We start from the raw sequence: 27,523 nt of genomic DNA, 5'->3' as shown, positions 1-27,523 counted from the left end.
AGGCTTTGTGTTAGATGTTTTTGCCCCACCATATGGTAATGAAAGTATTCTGTGCACACTTAAGGTAGGCTGGGCTAAGCCATAATGGCTGATAGCTTAGGTGTAGTCAATGCATTTTCTGGGGTTTTTTTTTTAGACAGTGTCTCGCTCTGTTGCCCAGGCTGAAGTGCAGTGGCACAATCTCGCCCCACTGCAACCTCTGCCTCCTGAGTTTAAGTGATTTTTGTGCCTCAGCCTCCCAAGTAGCTGAGACTACAGGTGCACACCACCACACCCAGCTAACTTTTGTATTTTTAGTAGACAGGGTTTCACCATGTTAGCCAGGCTGGTCTTGAACTCCTGACCTCAGGTAATCCCCCCACCTCAGCCTCCTAAAGTGCTGGGATTACAGGTGTGAGCCACCATGCCCGGCCTCCACAAATGCATTTTTGACGATATTTTCAACATAGTATGGGTTTATCAGAATGTAACCCCATTGTATGTCAAGGAACATCTGCACTTGTTGAGTGAACAAAATGCCTTTCAGAAACCTCCAGAAGCAACCTCCTGACTCAAAGAGTAAGGAAACAGTCAAGCCAAGGAAGAACCAGCCATCAGGGCAGGGAGAAAAGCAACAAAATTAATCAATGAAAGGTTTCTAGATCAGAACACCTGGGAATGAGAACAGGCGCCTGCACCCAGGTAAGCAGAGAGTGATTTTTGGTTTTGTTTAGAGAGGAGACTCTTTGGATAGGGGAATAAAGAGGAGGGGGAAATACTAAGGGGATTGGCAGAAGAATGGGGATTACCTGGGAGCATTAGAGACTGGATGGATTAACTCAGACCCAGGTATTCACTCTCTGTGACAATCATCTACGAATGGAAACAGCTGGATTGTGGCTCTACCGCTATTGCTTAAACATTGCTTGTATTCTTGGGTTTTTCTTGAGGGTAACTGAAAGAGCTGCAAGGTGCCACAGAAATGACCCAGGATCATCCTTTTATTTGACAGATGTGATGCCTTGAATCCTGCCCAGGAGAGACTCTGCTTTCACTAGGCTCATCCTGAGGCAGGCAGGCATGTCTAGGCGCTCTATGTAGAAGGTTCACAGAAGACTGTGACCTCAGGACAGGCCCAAGGCTGCAGGGGATGGTAGCAATGGCCCAGAGCTTACTTTCTTCGGGACACACACACACACACACACGGTATTAAAATAATTTGTTCAAGTTGATTGATGAAGAATCAAAAAAAAATAGTAATTTGTACATGAAAATGGGTAGTGGGGGCTGGGAGCAGTGGCTCACGCCTGAAATCCCAGCACTTTGGGAGGCTGAAGCGGGCAGATCAGCTCAGGAGTTTGAGACCAGCCTGGCCAAAACAGCGAAACCCCATCTCTACCAAAAACACAAAAATTAGCTGGGTGTGGTGGCTAACGCCTGTAATCCCAGCTATCTGGGAGGCTGAGGCATGAGAATCGCTTGAACCCGGGAGGTGGAGGTTGCAGTGAGCCAAGATCATGCCACTGCACTCCAGCCTTGGTGACAGAGTGAGACCCTGTCTCAAAAGAAAAAAAAAAAAGGTAGTGGGTAAAAAGCAAGTTTGATAAACCTAGCTTTCCCTTTTTCTAATAACATATCATTTTCTTTCTATAACATGCTAACAGAGAGGAGTTTGTTTGCTGGAGAAAGCGCATAATGAACTTTGTGTGTGTGTGTGTGTGTGTGTGTGTGTGTATTTGGAGACAGTGTCTAGCTCTGTCGCCCAGGCTGCAGTGCAGTGGCCTGATCATAGCTCACTGCAACCCTGAACTCTGGGGCTCAAGCGTTCCTCCCACTTCAGCCTCCCAGTACCTGGGACTACAGGCGTGCACCACCATGCCCAGCTAATTTTTGTATTTTTTTGTAGAGATGGTGTCTCGCTATGTGGCCCAGGCTGGCCTCAAAGTCCTGGGCTCAAGTGATCTGCCCGTCTCGGCCTCCCAAAGTGCTGGGATTACAGGCTACAGCCACCGTACCCAGCCATGAGCTGTTGGTTCTAACCTGCAAACCTGGGAGAAGGGGAAACTTAGCAGAAGACTGGGGAACACCAGTCACAATGCTGCTTTCTTGTTTGGTAAAATTGTATGCAGATTGGATAATAACAAGCATCCGCCTCTCAACTTTATCCCTCTCTCTCATCTCGTTTTCCTCGTCCGTATATGGCACTTCTGCGATTCTGGCAACTTTGTTATGGGTCAGTGGAGCACACCCGTTGCACAGAACACACCTAAGCGCTTTGTCTCTTTGAGAAGTCCCTCCCTTGAACTTGCACTATCGAAAGCTCTCAACTAAAAAAACTGGTATTGCACGCCTGTGTGCAAGGTGCTTGGTGTGGACACAGTCCACAGTTTCATGCAAACCCCTCTTTAGTCACTCAGGAGCCCAGAGCCTCGCAGAGACAGGGGCCAAAACAGAGGGCGACGGCGCGCTGGGTCCCGGGGCCAGCTCTGCTCTCCCTTCCCGGACTTGGGGCCAGACTCTCCCACCTGCTGGCTCGAGGAAGCGGGAAGACCCCAACCCGCGGGATCCGGGCCTCGCGCGCCCGAGGCGGGCGGGCGACGTAGCGGCGCGCCCCGCCCCGCCCCGCCCCGGCGCACGCCGCGGGGGCGCGCACGCACGCAGGCACGGGGGCGCGCAGGGCCGGGCCGGCACGGCGGCGGGCGCGCGCGCGGCTCGGGGAGGCGGCGGCGGCGGCGGAAGCGGCGAGGGCGGCGGGCGTCCGGCTCTGAGGTGGTGGAGGCGGCGGCGGCGGCGGCGGCGGCGGCTCGGGACTGGGCTCGGCTGGGAGGAGCGAGGGTCAGAGCGCCGCAGCGAGTGCCGATCTCCCGGCTCGACCATCCGCCTGCCGCCCGGACGCCTGGGCCGCGGAGTTTGTGTCCCGGCTCGGACCCCGGCGCCCAGCCCGGAGCCGTAACCTTGAGGCGGCGGCGGCGGGGCCGGGCCGGGCCGGGCCGGGGGGCGGCGGCGCTGGATCCGCGGCTGCCCGATCGTTGGCGGGAGATGTCGAACCCCGGGACACGCAGGAACGGCTCCAGCATCAAGATCCGTCTGACAGGTACGGCCGGCGGGAGGCCCACCCGCGCCCCTGCGCCCCCTCGCCCTCCCTGGAATTCCCCGCCGGGCGCCCTTGGAAGCGGCCCTCCCCCACGCCGGCCGTTGTCCCAGGACCTCGTCACCCCCTTCGGCGTGCGCCCCTTGCTTCTCCCTCCCGGCCCCGCCCCCTCGCCGTTGCCCGGCCCCGCCCCCTGGCCGCTCGCGCCCCCTCTGTCTCCTGTTCCCCCGCACCTGCCCCCTTGCGTCTCCGTCCTGGCCCCGCCCCTCTCATTTCCATTCCTGGCCACGCCCCTTGCATCTCCTTCCCTGGCCCCGCCCCTTGCATCTCCTTCCAGGCCCTGTCCCCTCACCTCTCCCCGGCTCGGCCCCTTGCCTCTCGCTTCCCTTCCTCTCCCTAACACCTGACCCCTCGCTTCTCCCTCCAGGTCCCGCCCCCCGGTGGTCCTCTCATTTTCCCACCTTTACCCCCCGGCACCTGACCCCTCACATCTCCCTGGCCCCGCCCCCTCGCTCCTGTCTGCCCCCGCCTCCTTACTTCTCTCTGGCCCCGCCCCCTCGCTTCTCCCTGGTCCCGCCCCCTCGCTTCTCCCTGGGTCCGGCTCCCTTGCTTCTCTCTGGTTCCGCCCCCTCACTTCTTTCCTAGCCTGGGCCTTCACTTCTTCCTGGTCCCGCCTCCTCACTTCTTTCCTAGCCTCGGCCCTCACTTCTTCCTGGTCCCACCCCCTCGCTTCTTCATTCCTGGCCCCGTCCCCTTGCTTCTCTCCTTTTTTTCTGTCCTCCGCCGTTTTTACCCCCTCCATCCTTCTCCTCGCTTCCCAACCTCTCCGCCCACCTGCCCCCTGGCTTTTCCCTCCTGGCCTCGCCTCTGTTCCCCTGGTCCCATCCCTCACTTCTCACCACTTTCCCATCCTCTCTCTTGCTTTCCTGTTTCCCCTCCCACCTGCTCCCTCCCTTCATCCTCCTGGTCCTTCCCACCTGCTTCTGCCCCACTTCCGTCCTCTCTTTTGCTGTCTCCCCTTCCACTTGCCCCTTGCTTCTGCCATCCTGCCCCCACCCACCCGCTTCTCACCGCCTCAATCCTTTTTCGTTTCTCCCTCACCCCCTACACGTCCTTATTTCCTTCTTCCACTAGCCCCGCCCCTCACTTTCATGCCCCGCCCTCATTCCTACCTAGCCCCGCCCCCTCGCTGCTGTCTGGCTGGGCCTCCACCCTTTCTTTCCTTCAGCCTGAAATTCCTCAATCCTATCTTGTAGCTGCTTCCAGTCCTGCTCTCCTCACTTCCCCCTGGTCCAGCCCTCGTCAGTCTCAGTCTGGGCCACTTCCTGTCTCTTAGGCCAGACCGCTAGCTACTTTTGACTCGGCTTCTTCAATTTTTACCTTTTCTGCATTTTGTTTCACCATCACCCTCACACTCAGCAACCCTGAGCGCCCGTGAGACGCTGATCCCCACTCCCACACTCACTGGAGGCTTTGGAAGCTGCCCACACGCAAGCTCCTTGATTCATTTCGTCTTCAGTGAAAAGCCCGTGTTTCCTGGGTGGCTCTGTAGTGCCACCTTCAAGGGTGAGCGCAACGCTCTGCCGTGGGCCTGCGACTTGGTGGAGTGGATGTGATGCCAACCTGTCTCCCCAGCGGGCTCCAGAGGTTCTGGACCAGGCTGCATCCTCGTCTTCCCTTTCTCACTCTCCTTGGTACTACTGTCTTCCCAGTTTCAATTCATCCCTAAAGCAGGATGGCCGTGTTGCAAATGTGGCTCTGCTCCGGGACTTTCCAAACTCGAATATTTCCAGCTCTGGAAAGAAACTAAAAAGTTCATTCTAATCCCCGTCAGGGATTTTCCCCTGGATTTTTCTGTTCAGTGGCTCAGTCGGGTGAGAACTCCAAAGTCCTGGTCTGGGCAGGTCCTTTCAAAGAGAGAATGAGCGTTTTGAACACTTTATGGCAGATGCGCAGCCATAAAGTCATCGGTAAAATCCATGCAAACAATGGGTAATTTTTTTAAAACTAAAATTTACTTTGAGAGCCCATAGTTGTTGCATGGCCCAACTTTTGTCTTAAGAGAAGGTTTTGTTTTTTGTATAAAGATATGAGATAATGATTTGGACCCAGACCCAGACCCAGACCCAGACCCAGACCCTGGTTTTGTAATGGAGGAGGTAGTTTCCTCTGGGATCTTTGCTTCTGGGGAAATAGATTTCTTCAAGCCAGGGCTGATAGGAAACACTTCTCACTTTGTAGATACAATGTAGATACATTTTTATTTATGTGGTAACAAAAGTAACATTTTTGAGATTGTAATACTTGGAAAGCTTTTAACTTGGTTCTGATTTACAACTCTGTAATTGACATCATATTGGTTTCAGTTATCTTGTTAAAAGCGAAAGCAACTGATTTTGTGTTTTGTTAGAAATAAGATGAGTGTTTTAGAAGGAATAGGTTTTAATTGAAATGTTTATGTCCGGTATATATATATATATATTAATTAATCCTAGTTGCCAAGCCTGGGCCTTGAAAGGGAGGACTTGGTTTGTCCTCCTCCCAAATTATTTTTGGATTCAGGAATTTAGATTATCGATGCAAGAAGGCTTTAAGGAATTTTTGGATGACATTTGATAGGGAAGGGTCAGGTGATGAGTGTTCTTTCTGAAACACCTTTTCCCTTTCCCTTTCCCTTTCAGTAGATGTTATGAATGGTTTGAGAGGATCTGTGAGTGCGATCATCCTTACAATACGATTGCGGTTTAGCGGTGATGGTGTCCACATGCAATGCCAGTACGTGGAACCTTAGTTTACCTCGGAAGGTTTGAACTAGAAAGTTTGTTGACACCGGAATAGGTTTTGGCCTCATCTTTTTGGTTAAGGGAAGTTTGAACTCTCACTTCTGGGATGTTGAGTAACAATCTTTCAGAAGTTGAATACTTTTGTTACAGGTTGCAGAGTTTATTTCCATGTTTGTTATTTGAAAAAAAAAAAAAAAGAACTTTAAAAAAATGAGGGATATTTCAACCAGTCAATGAATATACACAGAGCGAAATTCAGTGCAAAGAGAGTGAAGATGGCTGGGCGCGGTGGCTCACGCCTGAAATCCCAGCCCTTTGGGAGGCTGAGGCGGATCACAAGGTCAGGAGATTGAGACCATCCTGGCTAACACGGATGAAACCCCGTCTCTACTAGAAAGACAAAAAATTAGCTGGGCATGGTGGCACGCGCCTGTAGTCCCAACTCTTTGGAAGGCTGGGGCAGGAGAATAGCTTGAACCCGGGAGGTGGAGCTTGCAGTGAACCGAGATTGCGCCACTGCACTCTAGCCTGGGCGACAGAGCGAGATTCTGTCTCAAAAAGAAAGAAAGAAAGAAAAAAAAAATCTGAAGAGACTACATTTAGAACTTTGGGGTCCATGATTCTATTTGGGGGTGAATAGGGCGTTAGATTTAGAGTTAGGAGACCTGGATTCTAGACAGATCTCTCATTAACTACGTGTTACGGAACAAGTTATTTAACCTTTTTGGGTGTCAGTTTCTTTATATATCAAATGAGATTTCAGCTCTGTTATAATACTCTTTGATCCTCCTTCTCACAGGACATATCAATTTGGCTACCTACTTATTTCAAATCACCGTTGGGCACTTAGGCTTACTAGTGTTCTTAATCCTGATATTCAGAAAATTGTGTTGGAGTGTAGCACATGTGTTTGATTTATGCCAAGCATTAATTTTGTGTATTGATTACATTTATGACTTTATTTCTTCATGTGAGATTGTTTTTGAAAACTGTTGGATAATATGTTGAATTGCTTTGGCAACCTGGTCTAAACAGAAGAATATTTGAGCCTTTATATTTAAAATAATATCATTTTAATGAATGTTTTTGTGGTATTTTAGTAGGAAAATAGTTTTTAAATTGTTTCAGTAGGTTTAGGGGCATAATGTATCCAGAATCAAGTGATCTTTGTTAAAGAGCACTATCTTGTAGTCATTGGAGTTCACTGGCAAATCAAACACTTTAGACACATTTTGATTGAAGAATCAAGCAGGTTTTGCAAAAACTTTGTTCTTATGTGGTACACAAATGAATCCCAGACACATTGTTTAGGCCACTTTAGGTAAAAGAATGGAATTCAGGGTTCTACAATGCTCTTCAAGAAAATTAAATTTTATTGTAATGTCAACCAATTAGTTGAAATACCAAGTGCCCAAACTTTTTTTGCTTTTATGCATTGAAATACTCTCAGATGTCTTGGTGTTTTTATATCTTTTGGAGCATGACTACATATTGTGAAGTAAGAAAAACTCTAATTCCAAATAGAGAGGGATAAAGAGGCTTTCCTTCATAGCATGTGGAAATATGAGGTTGTTTTTTAAATTGTAGCACATGAGATACAAGGGTGACTTGTGTTTTGGCATTCAGATGGTGCAACTTTGAGTGAAATAGTTGTAGTAATAGCTGTTGATGACGTTGATTCATCAATTATAGGTGTCTCGATTGATTCAAAATAGTTAAGTTTCTCAAGAAAGATTAAGAAAATTGTTAAGACTGTTGACTTTGTCAATTTGTACCAGCTAAGAACCTCACTTATGTAAGGCAGGCCAAACTTTTGTTTCAAAAACCATATAACACAGTTGTTGTGATAAGATGGAATAAGTGGTCAGTTTTTAGCTCCCTTTGCATTTACATTTTCCTTAGGGTTTGCCTCAAGTTTAGGAAGACACAGTTAAGACAGTTCTTTGAGCTGAATTATTGGAAGGTGTAGGATGGGTTAGAACAAATGTTGTTGCAAAACTTGAATTGCAATTATACTTTAAGAAGAATCACATTCTGCCAAATAGAGGTTTTTATCATTGATTTTGTGATTTGATCACATTTGCGTTGCCTTTTAAAACAACTTTCTTTTTTCAAATACATTTTTTGTCCTTTTAATCTTCTTGGCCCACCCAACTGACTTTAGACATGAAATTTTTCATATGCTTTATTTCTATCTCCATTTTTACAGTAGTTGTGATTTATCAAACTTTTTTACTTCAAGCCCATCTGTCAGAGTTTAAACCCTCTAGTCTTAGTTTAAACGACATACCAAAGTCATTTCTGAATGTTGGATTTTTCTTTCTCTTTCACAAATTTTCATTTTCTTGGTTCAGTCACAATGTCAGGTTCTAGTGTGGAACATTGGGTGAAAGAAAGGAGGTTTTGGAGGCTGTGTTATTTATGAAATATTTCCTCATGGATTAAGAAAGAAAAAAAGACAAAAAGACAAATAATGTTTCAATATCACCTCAGTGATCCAGTTAACTAGACTGGCTGTTTTGTACAACATTGTGGGCACTGGTTAACAGTTAAAATAGCTGAATTGTGCATTTTTTTGAGTGGTTCAAAAAAGCCTCAAATGGATGAAAGAACTTGGTATCTTCGCCATGTTCTGATTTGCTGGGTAAGAAAGCTAACTTATAGGATGCTTATTTGGATCAGTTTTTTATAATTTCAAAACCATTTTAGAGGCTACTTTTTTTAAAACAAATAAGGAGTATACAATTTTTTTTTTTTTTTGTCACTGAACAAGTTAAATTACTGGTTTGTTATTTTGTGAGTGAGTTTGTAAGTGAAAGCCTCCAACCTAAATTAGCTTCTTGTCCAGAGAACTCATTCTGACTGACTAAAGTCCCTAAGGCCTTTCTAGTTAAAGGAAAGCCATGGAGCTGTGTTTAAAAAACAAAAGCACATAGCCATGTGGCTTGGGCATATCTTCTTTTTAAAATGTCAGTATTACTGTTTTGTCTGCAGATGCAATTTAATTCATTTAGATATTTAAACCAAGTGGAATGTTGTTTCCACATTTCTGGACTAATAGGGGGAAAAATCCTTATATTCTTTTAAAACAAGGCTTAAATAATGTACAATGAGCCCGTCTGGTGACGCGCCCCACTCTGTAATTCCAGCTGTGTTCACCTCCACTGCAGCTGAAAGGAATTCTAATTGGCTGAGGAATGTCGGCAACATCGTTTATCACTGAACAGGAACCTATCCTCCTGGCTGCTGGGTGATGCATTTCAGATGTTTTAAGCTCCTGAGCCCAACTTGGGGCTTGCTTTCAGGCGTCTGTAAGAGCATGTCATGAAGCTGCAGATTGTAGACGGCAGCCTGTGTTCTTCTTTGTACGTTGGGCATCCGCTGAGTTTTCTAAAGGGCATGATGGTTTCTTATGGCTCCAACACTGGATTGGGGATCAGAAGGTCTGAATTTGATTTCTAATTCACACAAGTACCACAGTGAAGAAAGGGGAGGGGGTGCATAGAGCTATAATCTTTTCATGATTCAGTTTTCCTATCTTTAATGCCAGAGCTCTGTCTTTTTAGATTACAAAGGGACCTGCTAGAGATGGATTAAATATTTTATGAATTATTTATAGAGTATCACAATGTTAATACGGTCATAGATTCCTGTTCTTATTCCTAAATAACCAGGTAAATAATAAAGCTAATAATATACTTTTACATTGAAGAAAATCTATAGAACCGATTAATAAACATGGAAAAATAATACAATGAATTGATAAATTCTCTATGTATTCAGAAAGTTCCTTAGAGAAATAGTATTAGAAGCCAAAACCAGCATTATCTTTATTTTTATTTTATTTTATGTTTTTCCCAGGCCAGGTAGTGTGCCATGGGACAGCCTCATGTTTATTTTTTGTTTTGTTTGGAGATGGGGTCTTGCTCTGTTACTCAGGCTGGGGTGCAGTGGCACGATCATGACTTACTGCAGCCTCTACTTTCTGGGTTCCAGTGATCCTCCCACCTCAGCCTCCTGAGTAGCTGAGACTACAGGCATGTGCTACCATGGCCGGCTAATCATCGTAGCTTTGGTAGAGAAGGGGTTTCGCCATGTTGCCTGGCTGGTCTTGAATTCGTGAGCTTAAGCAGTCTACCTGCCTCAGCCTCCCAAAGTGCTATAATTACAGGCATGAGCCACTGCACCTAGCCCGCATCATCTTTAAATGATGAAATTGTGGAAGCATTCCCATTAAAATCAGGAACAATGCAGGGATGTACACTGTCAAAATAGTTACTATTAATAACTAGAGAAAGACATCAGAAAGTGGGAAACAAAATTGCTGTTATTTACAGATGTTATGATATATCTTTAAAAGCCCAAAAGATCAGCTGAAAAACAATTATAAACAATAAAAAAACTTTAGCTGGATGGAAAATTTCTCCATGGCAAAAATAGGATAAAATCAACATGCAAAGACAAACTAGGAAAAACTATCTATGATGGATATGAAAATGAAAGTGTGGTTTTCCTAACATATAAAGAGACTTCAAAATCAATTAGAGAAAGGCCAGTACCTAATAGGCAAAGGATATGGGCAATTCACAGAAAAGAAAATAGAAATGGATTTGAAACATGTTAAAAGACAACCCTATTTCTCTCTTCTTCTTTCCTTTCCTTTTCTTTTTTAGAGATGGGGTCTTGCTCTGTTGCCCAGGCTAGACTAGAGGACACTGGCGTGATCATAGTTCACTGCAGCCTGGAACTCCTGGTCTCAAGCAAACATCTGTGTCCTGAGTAGCTGGGACTACAAGTATATGCCACTGTGCCCTGTTCTCTCTAATGCCCATTTTCTTTCTTTAAGAAATTATTTTTCATTGATAATCAGCCCTATTCGTACTAAACAAACTACAAATTGAAAGTAAGAATGAAACAATTTTTCATCTAGAAGAATGGCAGACCAAACAGTTTGAAAATTTTCTGTGATGAGACAAGGGTGTGGAAAAACAGGTCTTTTATCCTGGTGGTTGAGAATATAAACTGATAGAGTAGGTACAGTTTGGTACTGTCTATCAGATCATGCATGTTTATGCTCTTTGATCTAGCAAGTCTACATGTCGGACTTTTATGGGTGTATTCACACATTTATGTAAAGTCTGGTATGCAAAATCATTGCAGCATTGATTGAAATTACAAAAGGCTGAAATCAACGTGAGTGTATATCAGCAGGGACCAGTTAAGTAAATTGTTGTGTATCTCCAATGATGCGTAGCTGTTTAAAATAGTAAGATAGCGTTTTATATTCTGATATGGAACATTCTCCAAGATACATTATTGAGTGGGGGGAAAACGCTGATTCAAAACAAATAGTGTTTGTACTATTTGGATAATAAAACAAGAAATAAAAATAAAGGGGGAAATTTATAGATAGGTCTGTATAGAATATGACTGGAAGATATTGACTGTTGATTTCCTCTGAAGAGATTCTCCTGTTCTCCTCTTCAGACGAAAGAGAGAGAGAGGAGAGAGGGAGAGAGGAGAGAAAAGAGAGAAGAAAGGGCAACTTTTCCTTATATGCCTTTTGTAATATTTAATCTCCTCCCTTCTCTCCCCTCCTTGAGCGTATATTGCTTTTCAACAATTAAAAAGATTAAAAAGCTCTTAAATAGATAAGAATTTCTTAGTGCAACTAGTAAGTACACTAACTGCCAATAGGAATTGTTTTGAAATGTAGACATTGTGAAAAATCAAAATGATTGTGCCGAATGTATTTTAAAAGGCTAAAATATTAGAGCATTTCAAAGTATATCCTCATGTTTATAAGGACTTCCTCACTAGGAAGACTCCTGGGTTCTACAGAATAAAATTCTTGGCTGCTTGTATTATAGGTCTGAACAGACTTATTTTCCCAGAGAGTATGTTTATTATATGATAGCAAGATGCCTGACCCCCCAAAAAAAGCTTGTTCTATCATATTAAAATCAGGCAAAATGATTACTTTCAGATTCAGAAATTTGGAGTCCTTAGATCTTGTTTATATAGTGAGTTCTTTAAAAAACTGAGGTTTGGTTCTGAATAATAGTGGTTTACATAATTTATTTAGAATGTCATTTACGGTTATCACTGACCTATTTTTATAAAATAATCTCATCCCTAAAGTAGGAGCAAAATGCTCATTTGCATAAGCCATTAATAATAATTTAGTATTTTTCCAAGTATTTATAGTCAATATGTTTGCCATGAACTTTTTGAAGGGATTGTCTTTAATTTTAGAAGTGCTTTAAAAAGAAATATTGGCATCTGACTCTGGAGAAGTAGAAAACATGGTAACCTCAATGTCATATATTGACTTTGTTCCCCTCTTAGGTCTTTGGGGTAAAAAATCCAAAGTTTACTCAATTTTATTTCTACATATATTACCTACAAATTGTAGAGGTGAGACCTGCTTGCTGCCTGTTCATACCTGTCAGTGACACTAATGCCTCACGTCTGTACAGCGTTTCATAGTTTCCAAAGGGTTCTCACATGGTTCCTCACTTGAGCCTGGTGAGGAAATACCTATAAACATGGGTTTAAGTTTTAGTCCCTTGTAAAACTCTGGTATAATATCAAAACCAGGAAATTGCCCACAGATTCTAAGGATTGGGGAAAAGAGAAAAATAAACAAATTGCTCAGGAGTAGAATTTGCAAAAAAAAGCGAAACAAAACCAAAAAAAAACTCTGGAAATAAGGCACATTAAGCCTTACAGAGTGAGACCCTGTCTCAAAAAAAAAAAAAAAAAAAAAGTAGTGGAGAAGCACTTTTCCTGATCTAGGTCAAGAAATAGAATATTGCTGGTGCTTGGAACATCCCCACAATCCTGAAAATACCTCCTTCTCACTTTCTACCTCCCTGAAACCCCCCAAAGATAACCACAGTCCTGACTTGTAACGGCCTGTTTTTGAACTTTGTATTAATGGAATCACACCGCATGCAACTGGTTTCTTTTGTTCACTGTTATTTTTGTGAGATTTATCCATATCGTTATGTGTGATTGTATGTCAGTCATTCTCTTTGCTGTTCAGTATCCCATTATGGGCATATACCAAAAATCCCTTTACCTGTTGATGGGCAGAGTCCTTTCTAGTTTTGGCTTTTAAGACTAGTGCCGTTTGGCATTTTCATGTATGTGTCTTTTGGTGAGTATTTGCATACACTTCTGTTGAGTGTGTACTCACGAGTAGAATAACTGGACTGTGGAATAGGCATATGTTCAACTGTAGTGAAACTTGCCAAATGCTTTTCCAAAGTGGTTGTACCAATTTACATTTTCCACCAGTAGCATATGAGAGTTCCAGGTGCTCCTTTGCCAACCTGGGTGTTTTCTTTTTCATTTTAATCCTTTCCTTGAGTGTGGATTGGTGTGACACATTGTGGTTCTACTTCCTACTTTCTCCAATCTATACCTTAAATGGCAGCCTTAGAAATCTTTTTTTTCTTTTATAATTTTGAAGTAATGATAGATTCACAGGAGATGGAAAAGAAATGTACCGGGAGGTCCTGTGTACCCTTCACTCAGCCTCCCCCAATTTTAGTGTTTTGTATAACTATGGTATAATATCAAAACCAGGAACCTGTTCACGGGTTCTAAGGATTGGGAAGAAGTAAGGGCAAAATAACACAAGCAAAAAGTCCCGGGAAACTAACTGTTTACATTGGTGCAATCCAGAGCTTAGTCAGATTTCACGAGCTCTGTGTGCCCTGTGTGTGAGTGTGGCTTTGTGTGCACTGTGTGTGTGTGTGTAACAGTCTATGCAGTTTGATCCCATGTACAAATTCATGCCACCACCATTGCAATCAAGATGCCCAGCTGCACCATCACCCCAGGCTCCTTGGAGCTATCCCTTTCTAGCTGCATCCACCCCTCCCCAGTCCCTGGGACCCTGGCAGCTACTAAACTGTCATCCCCAAATCTTTTAAGAGCATAAATCAGATCGTGTCATTTCCTTCCTTAAAGCCCTCCAGCAGCTCCCTGCTCAGAATAAAATCAAACGCCCTCTCTGATCCTGCCATCTTCCTCTCTGGCCGCCTCTGTGCCAGGTTCTGCCTTATTCTCCACCCCAGTCCTTAAATGTGGCGAGTTTAATCCTGCTTAAGGGCTTTTGTGTGAATTATTCCTCTGTGTGTGTGTGTGTGTCCGTGTGTCTGTGTGATGTTATGATACTCTTCCTCTCGACTTCTCAATGGCTTCTTCCTGTCATTCAGGCCTTCAGCCTAAATAAACATCATCAGCTCAGGGAGACCCTCCCTGACCATCCCATCATAGTCGCTCCCTCACTCACCATCAGGCAGCCTATTCTGCTGTCTTCACAGCACTCACCGCTTCATGGTATTTTTGTTTGGTTGTTCAGCCATCATCCATCTACCAATGTCCAATCAATTTTTATTTTCCGTCTCTACTTTTGGTAGTCAGGTTCTGTGAAGCTAGGGTCCTTGCTGTCTGTTTACTTCTGTATCCCCTTAAACACTGCTTGGCACCTGCTGGTGCTCACAAATACCTGGTGAATGAGAGAATTAATGCCCTCCTTGTTTATTGAATCTCCTGGTCGCCTCTGAGTTGGGCATCGGAGGACACCTCTCTCAGAGGCAGCATTGCGTTCATAGCCACTTCTTGTTATATGAGCACGGATTAGACATCAAGCAATTACAGGTTGTTGTCAGCCAGGCTTGGGGTTTCTTTGACTATGTGATACCCTAAAAGCCGAGTCTACTCTATCTTGGGCTTCTGGGCTATTCCAGGGGCTTGATCCAAAGCCTGAAATTTAAATTCTGGAATTTGGTGCATCTTTGTAGCTTTTGGTTTCCTGGTCTTTTCCTTAGCCTCTCCCTCAGGGCTGTTGGGGATAACTGTTTGGGCTGGAGAGACATCACTCATTTGCCCCTTGCCCAAGCTTTGCGGTTGCCTCTTGAATAGCGTTTCCCATTTTCAGGCTGTGAATACTGGACCTGACTGCTTGGGAGAGACCTGGGGAAGGCTTCTTTTTCTCACCTTACCCCACAGCCTTATCTCCTGCTAAGTCGTCTCTCTCTCTCTCTCTCTCTCTTTCTTTCCTTCCTGCATTTTGTAGCAGAAAGGGCCTCTTTTCCTCCCTCTTCACTGCATTTTCTTTGAGACAGGATCTTGTTCTGTCGCCCAGGCTGGAGTACAATGGCACAGTCATAGCCCACTGCAGCCTCAGACTCCTGGGCTCAAGTCATCCCCCACCTCAGCATGAGCCACCATGCCCAGCTAATTGTTAAACTTTTTGTAGAGACGTGGTCTCACTATGTTGCCTAGGCTTGTCCAGAACTCCTGGCTTCAAGTGATCCTTCCACCTCGGTCTCCCAAAGTATAGGATTGCAGGCAAGAACCACCCACCTACCCATTTCCTTGATTCTTTCCTACCAGGTCCCTTAGTGTTCCTTGTAGTCTCGGTGGCTGCATCAGATCACAGTCTGATTGTTTCTTTCCCTGATAATAAAGATAGTTAAATTCTCAGGTCGGGTGAGGAGGGTGTTCATTGATTTTCACCCTGCCTCCTTTCTTCAACTAATTTCCACATTTTTAGTTCTGTCTTTTATTTACGATATCGCACTTTCTAATGTTGCTGTTGTTTAAAAGCAGGATACCTTCAGATGTAAGTAGCAGAAAACCTAGGTTAAATTGGCTCAGTAGAGAGAATTTTAGTGAATTCACTGAAAAGTACAAGTCATTCCTGTGGCAAAGCAAGGACCTGGTTTCTCTCGGTATCTCAGTGTTGTGACCTCAGCACCATTCATGACCATGTCTTCCCCTTGTGCTCAAAAGGTGGCTGCCGGCAGCTCCGTGGCTGTTTGCTTGCAGCTTTAAATCCACCAAAAAAGTTAAAAGTCTGCTTCTTCAACAGCTCAGTCCTAGGATAGAAGGACTGGAGTCGAATCCTCTTGTCTTATTGGCCTAATTTGGGTCAAGTGTTCATTGCTGAACCAACCACGTGGCTGGGATGATGGGATGTGCTAGTTGGACAATCAGGTTCCATCTTTGAATCTAATCGGGGATTAGTCCCACTCACAATACAGACTTGGGTTATTCGGAGGAACAGGAATGTGGATGCCCGGTGGGCAATCAATAAATAACTAGATGATACGATTGTTTTCTTTTAAAATTTATAATGTTAGCTTCATTATGCTGAGTCAAAGGAAGGTAGAGCTACCATTTAATGCACTTCTGAAAAAGAGGTATACCTTCTTTGTGGTAGTATGAAGCAAAAGATATATTTTGGTAAAAGTGCCAAGAATTTTTGACCAAGGGTTAGGAGTGGTACCTTTATATGTGAACTTAGCCTCATAAATTTTGTTGTCAGTTTGTATTGCAGAATGTTACTGGATTGTTGTAGAATGTTATTTTATTTGGGACTTTTTTTTTTTTTTTCTTTTTTGAGACAGAGTTTCATTCTTGTCGTCCAGGCTGGAGTGCAGTGGTGCAATCTCAGCTCACTGCAACCTCCTCCTTCCGGGTTCAAGCGATTCTCATGCCTCAGCCTCCCGAGTAGCTGGAACTACAGGCATATGCCACCACGCCTGGCTAATGTTTGTATTTTTAGTAGAGATGGGGTTTTACCATGTTGGCCAGCCTGGTCTTGAACTCTTGACCTCATGTGATTGGCCCGCCTTGGCCTCCCAAAGTGCTGGGATTACAGATGTGAGCCCCTATATCCAGCCTATTTGGGAGTATTTTTAAACAAAATTCGGGTACAGATTATGGGAGTACATTCTTAAATTGTTTCTCTAGAGATAACAGGGCAGTTTTAAGAAAGAAAAATACATGCTAATTATCTGTAAATTGAATTCAGGATGTGTAGAAAGAAAAATAATTTAGTTTTTATGCAATAATATAATGTTTATAGGATAAGTGATTACCAGCCCTACCCTATAATACATTCTTTGAATTAATGTCTGTTCTTTATATCTGGGGCTCTGTATTTTCACTTCTATATTCTTAAAAAAAAAAAAAAAGAAGTTCTTATAAGATGCTTTGCTGAAGTTCGAACCTGTGTTCCAGGAATGGTTGAATCCTACAGACCCCCAAGCTCTTCCGTCTGTGAAATCAGTGAGGTGGAATGATTAAGGGCTGGGCTGGAGCCAGCCTGTGCCTTTACACAAATGACTTCATTTCTTAGTTTCCTTAGCTATAAAAGGAAGGCTGGGAGTAGTGGCTCACACCTGTAATCCCAATATTTGGGGAGGTTGAGGTGGAAGGATGACTTGAGCCCAGGAGTTTGAGACCAGCTGGGGCAACACAGCAAGACCCCATCTCAACAAAAATAAAAAAAAAAATTAGCTGGGCGTGGTGGTGCACACCTGTAGTCCAAGCTATTTGGGAGGCTGAGGTGGGAGAATTGTTTGGGCTCAAGAGGCTGAGGCTGCAATGAGCTGTGATTGTGCCACTGCACTCTACTCTAGCCTGGGTGACAGAGTGAGACTGTCTTAAAATCCACATGCACTGTCTGGTACGTAATGTGTTCAGTATGTGTTAGCTAATAGTAACATGGTCTTTTTTTTTTTTTTTTTTTTTGAGACAGAGTCTCGCTCTGTCGCCTGGGCTGGAGTGCAGTGGCCGGATCTCAGCTCACTGCAAGCTCCGCCTCCCGGGTTCCCGCCATTCTCCTGCCTCAGCCTCCCGAGTAGCTGGGACTACAGGCGCCCGCCACATCGCCCGGCTAGTTTTTTAGTATTTTTTTAGTAGAGACGGGGTTTCACCATGTTAGCCAGGATGGTCTCGATCTCCTGACCTCGTGATCCACCCGTCTCGGCCTCCCAAAGTGCTGGGATTGCAGGCTTGAGCCACCGCGCCTGGCCAACATGGTCTTATTTCAATGAGTCTAAGATGACCACTTGCAAGTCATGTCATTGTTTTATGTACTGCTTAAAAAGAAACACAGGTAATTAGATTGCAAAATGTGATTCATTGGAGGATTTCAAAAAATATGAAAAAATGTGTCTTGAAATCAATGATATATGGTTTTAGGGCTGCCTCTGACTTGGAAGTCCTGGGAATTGTTTGCATACCCATAAATATACACCATCTGTCTTGGTTTAAACATAATAGAGTATGATCTAAAGTTTCTTTTCGTTTTTGTTTTTGTTCTAAACTTAACATGGAATTTGGCCTCATGTGTTGCAACACTGGAAATTTAATAATCACTAATTTATTCTGTAGGCTTAAATAATGGATTATATGACACCCAAGATTGGCTTGGCAACTTCAGTTATTTACTTTTCTTCAGCAATTTAGAAAAAATAGGAGACATGTTTTTGGAAATCGTTCCTATTGCTTGAATAAACCTGTTTGGGAGGTAAAGGCAGGCTAAATGGTAGTGCCTGTAACCTCTTAGAGTAGCAGGAACTATTGGCAGAAAGCCTGCTTAGGTAAACACCTTTGATACACCCAGCACGTTCAGTTTAGAAAGTACAGTACTGATATTTGAAAGCAATGCATGGTAGTTGATTTTCCACTAAAATTTAAATGTGGACAGTGTATTATGGAGCTTGAATGATAGTCACAGGCTATTTAAGGACCAACTTGGAGAGTAAAAAGTTGCTATGTAATGCGCTTAGCATAAATTTAGAAGTAAAACCCGCAAGGATAGCACATAGCCTTATGAGAGTGCCATTTCCCTTAGGAGCCTGGTATTTAGAATATTATGAATGGGACAGTTTATTATAAGTCTGGTTTTTTTTTTTTTAAGGCTTGCTTTTTGATATTAATATTGAAATGAATTATGGAAGCCTTTTTGGAGCCTTGACCTGTTTACTGACTGCATTATTCATGGCTTAATCTTATCAGTCAAATGTCAGCAGGATTCTACTTTTAAGACAACCACATGAGAAGAACAGATGTGCCATTGGGTCATCTTGTCATAAGCTGCAGAGGCTATCTCCTGGCACATCTGGCATGTGATGTATTTAAGTATTATTTGAGGGTGTTGAGGTATAATTTTATAAAAGACTGTACCCTGGTACATGCCATATCTTAATGCATTCTGAAACAGCAATATTATTACTGCTTTTGGAAACCCCAGAGGGTTTATTTACTGTATCTTGCATAGGGTTCAGCTGAACGGTACAAAAAGTACATTTTTATTTTAGAAAAGGAGTTTTCATTTAGAAAATGGAACCTGAATTAAAATAAAAGTAAACTTATTCTCAAAAGGAGACAGTTTATCGATTTAAGTACATTTCGTATCGCCTGTGTAGTAGTGTTGTTTATATTTAGAATAGATGCAAGCCAGTCCACGCTCTCTCAGCAAGACTTTACAAAAGGATATGATTTTGTCACAGTTTCTCCAGGTGTTTCACTTCAAGCAGTATGAGTCAAGGATTTGGTATTTCTCATACTAGAATAAATTGGATTTTATTCAGGAAAAAACCCCAACTTGTTAATTTGAAGTGCGTGTCTCAAAGCCTAAAAATTATTTTCGTTAGTATTTTTAAGTAGATAATACATACATATGGTATAAAAGGGTTATCGTGAAAAACAAGCCTCCTTTCCGCTCTGTCCCTTGTTAACCAGCTTGCTCCAGAGAAAGAGCTGTTCTTTTTTTTTATTAAAAATTTTTTTTTACAGATGGGGTCTTGCTATGTTGACCAGGCTGGTTTTGAACTCCTGACCTCAAGTGATCCTCCCATCTCGGCCTTCCAGAGTGCTAGGATTACAGGCGTGAGCCACCACGCCCGGCTGAGCTTTTCTTACCATGGTATTCTTGTGTTCTTCCAGAGATTTTTTTAAATGCCTCGTCCTTTTCTCCCTCCCTCCCTCTTTTTCTTTTAACACAGATGGGAGCATTGTGTGTGCATTGTTGTATACTTGTTTTTTGCACATACAGATCAGAGATTTCTCCATATCCTTACCTCCTGATTTGCCTCCGTGGCAGGAACCTTCACTATGCAATGACTATCCCTGTGCTCGTCAACATTCCCGCGTGACCTTGCAGTTAGGTGGGACCATGTAACTACTTCTGGTTAGCGAACTGTGAGAAGTGAGTGTCCCACTTCGGGGCTGAAGCACTAGGAGCCTCCAGGTCTGCGGCAGAAGCTGTGTGTCATGTGGTGGGGCCTCTATCAGCCTAGATCCCTGAGCGATTATGTGAAGCCGAAGCCGGCCCTTCCTCCCTGGCCCCTGCTCAGACCCAGCCTATGCTGAACACGAAGTTGAGCAAGAAATAAACTTCTGTTAACGTTAATTTGTTTCTACATCACACAGCTCCTCCTGATATAGCCGATTTCTTTTTAATAGCTGTGAAATTCATAACACTTTGAATCAACCCAGTTCAGATTATCAAATAGCTTAAGAACAAAAGAGCATCTAATTAAAGAATAATAACTTTAAATATACAAATACCAGATCAATGCATCTTATCCCAATGTGTTACCACACAAATGTCTGTATACATAATTTCTAATTAAACTTTTTAATTTTTTAAAATTTATTTTTTTGAGATGGTGTCTCACTCTGTTGCCCAGGCTGGAGTGCAGTGGCGCAATCTCAGCTCACTGCAACCTCCATCTCCCAGGTTCAAGCAGTTCTCCTGCCTCAGCCTCCAAGTAGCTGGGACTACAGGCGCCCGCCACCACGCCTGGCCAATCTTTACACTTTTAGTAGAGACGGGGTTTCACCGTGCTGGCCAGGCCAGTCTCGAACTCCTGACCTCGTGATCCACGTGCCTCAGCCTCCCAAAGTGCTGGGATTACAGGTGTGAGCCACCGCACCTGGCCAAGCCTATAATTAAAAAAAAAAAGAAAAAAAGGAATATATGCTTATTGAAAAATATAAAGGAGAAATAAGTATTATTTGAAATAAGGCTTGATTCCTTAATATTAAGGCTTATAATTTTTTCTTTAGAATGTGATATTAATTTTCTAGTCATTCTAAAGGAAGGTAAATACCAAAGCCATACATACTCCCTGTTCTCATTGAATACTACAGTCAAGAGAGAGGAGTATTAAAAAAGACTGTCTCTATGAGAAACTTAACAGCCATAGGGAAATGGGACATTCGCTCGAAATAGTTAAGTAACAATACAAAACGCCCCCGAGTCTAGCTGCTGGGGAGGCCAAATGTGAACTGGCTCTAGAAAGATCTGGGTGGGCTGAGAGACCATGTGGTAATAGCATAAGCGAAGACAAAGGGGACATGAGTCTGACTGCTTTGAAGGTCATACTGACAGAAGAGGTGCCAGGCAGGTAGAGGGAAGAGAGGACACGTGGCTTCTGTAGAAGTCATGAGATGTCGGGGAGATTGGATCAGGAAATGAGATGATAAATTGTAATTTTATAGGCCTGCTGGGTAGAAAGTAGGGACTTTTCCTTTCATGCCCTGAGGACAGCATGGAAACCAGGGACTGGAGTAGCATGGTAAGGAAGGGCCAGGTGCTGGAGGCAAGTGGCCTGGGTTCCAGTCCTGGCTTTGCCACCTTCTAGCCATGGAAAGTGCCGGGAGGGTGCATGGGGTAAGTGTATAGGTAACGTGAGCTGTGATGGTGACTGCTGTTGTGCTACTTGGGAAGGAAGCTGGTGACACAGAGCAACACCTAATGAGGGAATAAATTAGGCCCCATTCACAAAGTAAGTGTGTTACTGTGTTTACACAAATGCTGGATGATAGTCTTTCTAGGGTGTTTCACAAGCACTCCTTTATTGGGCACAAAGTTTAGACTAAGTGCTTTACAAAGATTCTTGAAAAACAAAAAACAAAAACATTTATTGGCTGGGCACAGTGACTCATGCCTGTAATCCCAGCATTTCGGGAGGCCGAGGTGGGAGGATGGCTTGAACCCAGGAGCTCAAGACCCGCTGGGGCAACATAGTGAGAACCTCCCATCTTAAAACAAAAACAAAAACAAAAAATTAGCCAGGCATGGTGGTGCATGCTTGTAGTCCTAGCTACTTGGGAGGCTGAGGCAGGAGGATCACTTGAGCCCAGGAGTTTGAGGCTGCAGTGAGCCATGATGGTGCTACTGAACTCCAGCCTGGACAACAGAGTAAGACCCTGTCTCGAATGAATGAATGAACGAATGAATGAAAATTTTTATTGAATAACTACTATGTTCTAGGTGTCTGTCAAGTAGAGTACTGGACATAATAAACAGGGTAGAGACCAGAGGAAGTAAATACTGTTTATCCATTCTGTACGTTGTTACTAAGTTAATGTCAGGTTTCTATTTGACCCTTGAAAAACCACTCCAAGTAGATAAGAAGTGTCTGTAAGTAAGTTAAATTTTTGTATGATGAGGGATGTCTTGATAAAGCGCAGTGGCATTCAGAGGGAGGTTTAGCTGGCCCTGCCCTGGATGTCCTTGCTTTAGTATCTTGCTGCTTTATTGTAACATGCTTTCTTAAAATCTTCTTAGAAGTACTAATTGGATCCCAACTGTGGCTCCTCCAGTCAATGGTAAGTTAGTATTTGTGTAGTGACTCTTTTTTCCTTTTTGACACTGAGCCTACTTCCATTTACAATCAGATGCTGCTTAAAATCTTTTTGTGGGCAAAGTAGGTCAAACCTAAAGTGCACAGAAGGGAACTGCTCAGGTAGAGAGGCAGATTCTGTAGAAGCTCCTGTCCCGTTTTCCCTTCACTTGGTTCTGCCCTTGGATCACTTTTGCTAGAGCTGTACAACCTTCATGCCCAAAGCTTGGAGTCTCTCCAAAAGTATTCTAGAATGAGATTCTGCCAAGTGCTAGCATTAAAGCTTGAGTGTTGGGACTTTGGAGTGCCCCTTCTGCCCTTTGGCCTTTTTAAATGGAATCCAGGGGAAGCTGGTAAGCTATACCTTACTATTCTAAGGTGACCACCACTTGGACTATGGGTTTAAGAGTGCTGCTAACCTGGATTTCCAGTTCAGCTCTGCTGCTTGCTAGGGGGGTGACTTTAGACAAGAATAATAAAGCTATTTGTCAATTATTGAAGCTTTTTACCATTTGCCAGGCAGCAATGATGCCAAGCACTTTTTATGGGTTATATTTCCTCCTCTTGATAAACTCACAAGATAGGTCCTATTCTTGTCCCTATTTTTGAGACGGTGAAATTGCAATGGAGTCAGCCAACCCAGTTCCACCACATACCAGTAGCCCTGGCCAAATCGTGTGCTTCATCTTTAAGCCTCAGACAAGACCTACCCCATCAGGTTGTTGCAAGGAACAAGTGAAGTAACCTGGCACCCAGCTGTTGCCCAGCACATGTTAGGGGCTGGCTTGCCTAAGGCTTCACTGAGAGTATTTTGCAAGTGGACTAAAGTTGAACTGCTTTGGGAAGATATTTGGCTTCTTTGTAAGCTGGAGTAAAGATCGTTTCTAAATCTAGTTCTTTTCCTTTTTGTCTCCAGATTAAACTCTTACTATCTTTCAGGTAGGAGCTCTCATGGTTAGCCAATGTTCCCAGAAAGTGATCAGTTCAAGGGCTGTGGCATGGAGGGGAAATGATGCAAGCTTTATTATGATACAGATGAGTAACCGTATAAAATGGAAAAGAATATTTGTTCTCCCCACATTCCCATCCTCTCTTTCAACCTAATATTTATCTATCTATCTATTTTGAATTATTTGAGGCCAGGTCTCTGTCTGTCACCTATGCTAGAGTGCAGTGGTGCAGTCATAGCTCACTGCAGCCTCAGCCTCCTGGACTCAAGCAGATCTTCCCACCTTGACCTCCTGAGTAGCTGGGACTACAGGTGTGCACTACCATGCCTGGCTAATTTTTTAATTTTTTGTAGAGACAGGGTCTCACAGTGTTGCCCAGGCTTGTCTTGAACTCCTGGTCTCGAGTGATCCTGAGCCTCCCAAAGTGCTGGAATTACAGGCATAAGCCACCACGCCCTAGCCATAATATTTATTTTTTTATTGCCATTTATAACTTGGCTTACACCGCTACTGGCTATTTACTAAAAATCAGAGCAAACTTTGCCTTATTATTATGAATTGCATATATATTTTTGAAAGGTCACTCTGTGATTGCAGTTTCACTAAAAAAAAAAAATAATAAAAGTTTTGGTGACTTCCAGAAGTTTGGGAATTCTTGGTTTAGGCTAGCCCTGTGCTATGTTTCTATTTGGCTCTGTCCTCAGGCCTTGCCACCATTCTCTCTCGGTGAAAGAACTTGGCTTCACATTCTGTTCAGGTTCATGAACCTGCCTGTCACTTTGAGGCAGCATTTGGGATTCTGCTTCATTAGCCTTTGAACTCATGAACCCAGTTGAGAGGATTTGCTACTATAGACAATTGTTGGATCTTCAAGATATTTTGAACATTTCCCAAGTACAACACCAGTGGTTGTCCAAAAGACATAGAGTAGTGATGTGAAATTATGATTATGTAAAAAAAAAAAAAAAAAAAAAAAAAAAAAAAAAACCCTGTGGTATGGTTGACGTCAGTGCTATGGAGTGAGCCTTTTAGTAGTGCAGTCAAGGACACTGACACTTTTTTTTTTTTGAGATGGAATCTCACTCTATTACCCAGGCTGGAGTGCAATAGTGCTATCTCAGCTCACTGCAATGTCTGCCTCCCAGGTTCAAGCAATTCTCTGGCCTCAGCCTCCCAAGTAGCTGGGATTATAGGTGCCCGCCACCATGCCTGACTAATTTTGTATTTTTTAGTAGAGATGGGGTTTCACTATGTTGGCCAGGCCGGTCTTGAACTCCTGACCTCAGGTGATCCACCCGCCTCGGCCTCCCAAAGTGCTGGGATTACAGGCGTGAGTCACTGTGCCCGTCCTTTTTGTTTTGTTTTGCTTTTTGTTTTGAGACAGAGTCTCACTCTATTGCCCAGGCTGGAGTGCGGTGGCCCAGTCTAGGCTCACTGCAACCTCTGCCTCCCGGGTTCAAGTGATTCTCCTGCCTCAGCCTCCCAAATAGCTGGGATCACAGGCATGAGCCACCACGCCTAGTTAATTTTGTATTTTTCGTAGAGATGGACTTTCACCATGTTGCCCAGGCTGGTCTTGAACTCTTGACTTCAGATGATCCACCTGCCTCAGCCTCCCAAAATGCTGGGATTACAGGCGTGAGCCACTTGCCCGGCCTAACATTTCAAAATGCTAAAAACAGGTTCTTCTAGTCTTTTCCTTGTATCCGGCATCGTTTGTTGCTGACAGTATCAAGCAACTACCAAGATGGCGCAGTGAAGATGATGCGCAGTGGAGACTCTGTTCCCCTCGCCACTCCCTGGTTCCTGCAGAGAGTCCTGTTGGGAGCTCGTTGGAACAATAGTTTTCCCCTGAAGTTTGAGGAGCTTGGCTTGGGTGTGGTGCGTCCCTGCACCATGTGTACAGTTTCCAGACTGCTATGATTTTATCTCTCAGCAATGCGCCAGGAGGTTTTAGTGAAAATTTTAAAACCGCCAAATCGCCTATCAAACTGAATTTGAAAAGAGACCTCTTGGGAAAGGACAAGCTAAGTATTCTAAGTGGTCTACGATCCAAAGCATTTCCTGGGCTGAGTGTTTATCAAAGCTGAGCTTTACTTCCAAACTAAGCTTGAGAAGGATCTGGGAGTGTTTCCCAGCTGACTGGGGGCGGGGAGAAGAGGAGGATGCGAGTCTTAAAGAACAGAGAAAATATCACTCTCTTATCTTTTACACAGTTATCTGCTGAAATCTGTCTACAGATATGGCTTGCAAACTAGGTGTTGTTTTGGAGGAGAGAGAGGATAGGTCTGCTAAGTGTTAATTTAGAAATTATATATAATATTTTAATTTTATTTTGGGAATGGAACACTGGGTAAGATTAGCTTTTAAACGGATCAGATTTACTCTTCAAGGTTAGAAAAATGCATAGAAAATAGCATTATTTCCCTGTTAATTGTCATTAATCTCAACTCACATCAATTTTTTTTTTTTTTTTGCTTTGACTCTTATCTCAGAATTCAAGGTCTAAATTGACATATTTGGGAAGAGCAGGGTGTTGGGGAAACAGAACTGGTAAGTAGATGGTTTTCCCCTCCCATCTGACTCAGTGTTAGAGAACGCTGTTTGAGACAGTGTTGATTTCAATATCTTGATGCCCGATTTTATCATTACAGACATCCTGGTATACAGAATAGCTTATTTGCTCCCTTAATAGAAATCTTGTAAAGAAAATCCATCTTATTTTACTGTCCCTTTCCCTAAAAGTTTTTGTATACCACCTCTTTATCAAGAATGAAGATGTTGGGGATGCCAGAAAAAACAACAGCAACAACAAATCTCTTTGGGCTAAATAGTGCCAGCTTCATTTCCCTCAATGATGACACATTTATCTGTATTTTAAAGTTGGTTTTTTTTTTCCTTTCCCACTACACTGCTCTGCATGTGGGTTCCCTAGCTGAGAAGCTGCCATTGATGGTGAAAGACTTCAATCTAAATTTAGATTATCTTCAGAGGTTTCGTAGAATACTTCCTTAAATTAAGCCACAGACTGCAAAAGCTGCTGCTGAGTAGGGCTTCCAGGTTTGTTATTTTTTTTTTTTTTTTTCAGCTCTAGAAATAAAGAAGACAGGGCAGGAAGGACTGGCTCTCACTCTCGGCTTCTTTGGGAGATTCTGCCATTGTAGACAGAAGCAGTAGCAGCTTCTGTCATGAATTTAAAACTCAGGAGAGAGGATTTGGTGGTAATCTGATGTAAGTGGAAAACAATCACGACTCTGAGGGAGTGTGGGTGAAAACAAGTTGCTTTGGTTGGGTTGTGTTGTAGGTTGTAGGTGGTAATAGACAATGATAGGACATCTTTTTGTCTGATGCCTGTAAGTGTACCTGGAGACTTTTAAGCCATACTTGTTAGTTCATTCTTGCATTACTATAAAGAAATACCTGAGACTGAATAATTTACAAAGAAAAGAGGTTTGATTGGCTCATGGTCCTGCAGACTGTACACAAAGCATGGTGTTGTCATCTGCTCAGCTTCTGGGGAGGCCTCAGGAAGTCTCCAATCATGGCAGAAGACAAAGAGAGAGCAGGCATCACATGGTGAGGGAAGGGGTGAGGTGCCAGGCTCCTTAAACAACCAGGTCTCATGTGAACTACCAGATCAAGAACTCATTCATTACCTTGGCACCAACCCATTTATGAGGGATCCGCCCCCATGACCCAATATCTCCCAGTAGGCCCCACCTCCAGCACTGGAAGTCACATTTCAATATGAGATTTGGAGAGGACACATGTCCAAACCATATCACCATGAGTTAAACCAACACATCGAATTTTTAGGGACAGTTGGAAGATCTTCAGAGTCAAGATAGAAGAGTTGAAAATGGTGTGTTGGACTAGAACCATGAGTATTTTATACAGTCTGTCTTTCTCCTTGAATCATAGAAATGGTGTTTGAAGGCTCCTTTCAATATAGAGAATTCCCTTACCTGTCAGTGCCCAGAGGCCCCCGACTGGAGAGATCTGAAGTGGGAGGAGGAAGGTGCCCAGGTTTTGCTGTCTCTGGAGAGCCATGGGTCCTGAGGATTGCTTGCTGGGCAGGCTTATCATTGGGCAGGCTGTTGTCACATGCACAGCCTTCCAGCTTCTATTATGATGCATTGCACTGTTTACATACTCTTGTGTTTGGGCAATGCCTAATTGTATTTTTTAAAATTACTCCAATATCTGTCACTGTTAGATAAACACTTCTAGAATCTCATTCCCAGTGTTTTTCTTTCCTCCCGGCACGGGTCAACA

General features: G+C 43.5%; 1 protein-coding gene across 3 annotated transcripts in view; it reads left to right on the top strand.

Moving 5' to 3' along the window:
• The first annotated feature begins 2,686 nt into the window (after positions 1-2,686).
• Positions 2,687-27,523, top strand: part of SMURF1 (SMAD specific E3 ubiquitin protein ligase 1) — a 125,636-nt gene continuing 100,799 nt past the window's right edge. For all 3 annotated transcript variants that reach the window (XM_033191776.1, XM_033191775.1, XM_033191777.1), the window contains exon 1: positions 2,687-3,073. In XM_033191776.1, the coding sequence (XP_033047667.1) occupies positions 3,019-3,073 (55 nt within the window). In that variant the 5' untranslated portion in view covers positions 2,687-3,018. The remainder of the gene's footprint in view (positions 3,074-27,523) is intronic.

Source organism: Trachypithecus francoisi, unplaced genomic scaffold (assembly GCF_009764315.1).
Source record: "Trachypithecus francoisi isolate TF-2019V2 unplaced genomic scaffold, Tfra_2.0 Lachesis_group4, whole genome shotgun sequence".
Classification (NCBI taxonomy): Eukaryota; Metazoa; Chordata; class Mammalia; order Primates; family Cercopithecidae; genus Trachypithecus; species Trachypithecus francoisi.
Note: the sequence above shows the minus strand (reverse complement) of the source record. Positions and strands in the feature narration are given on the sequence as shown.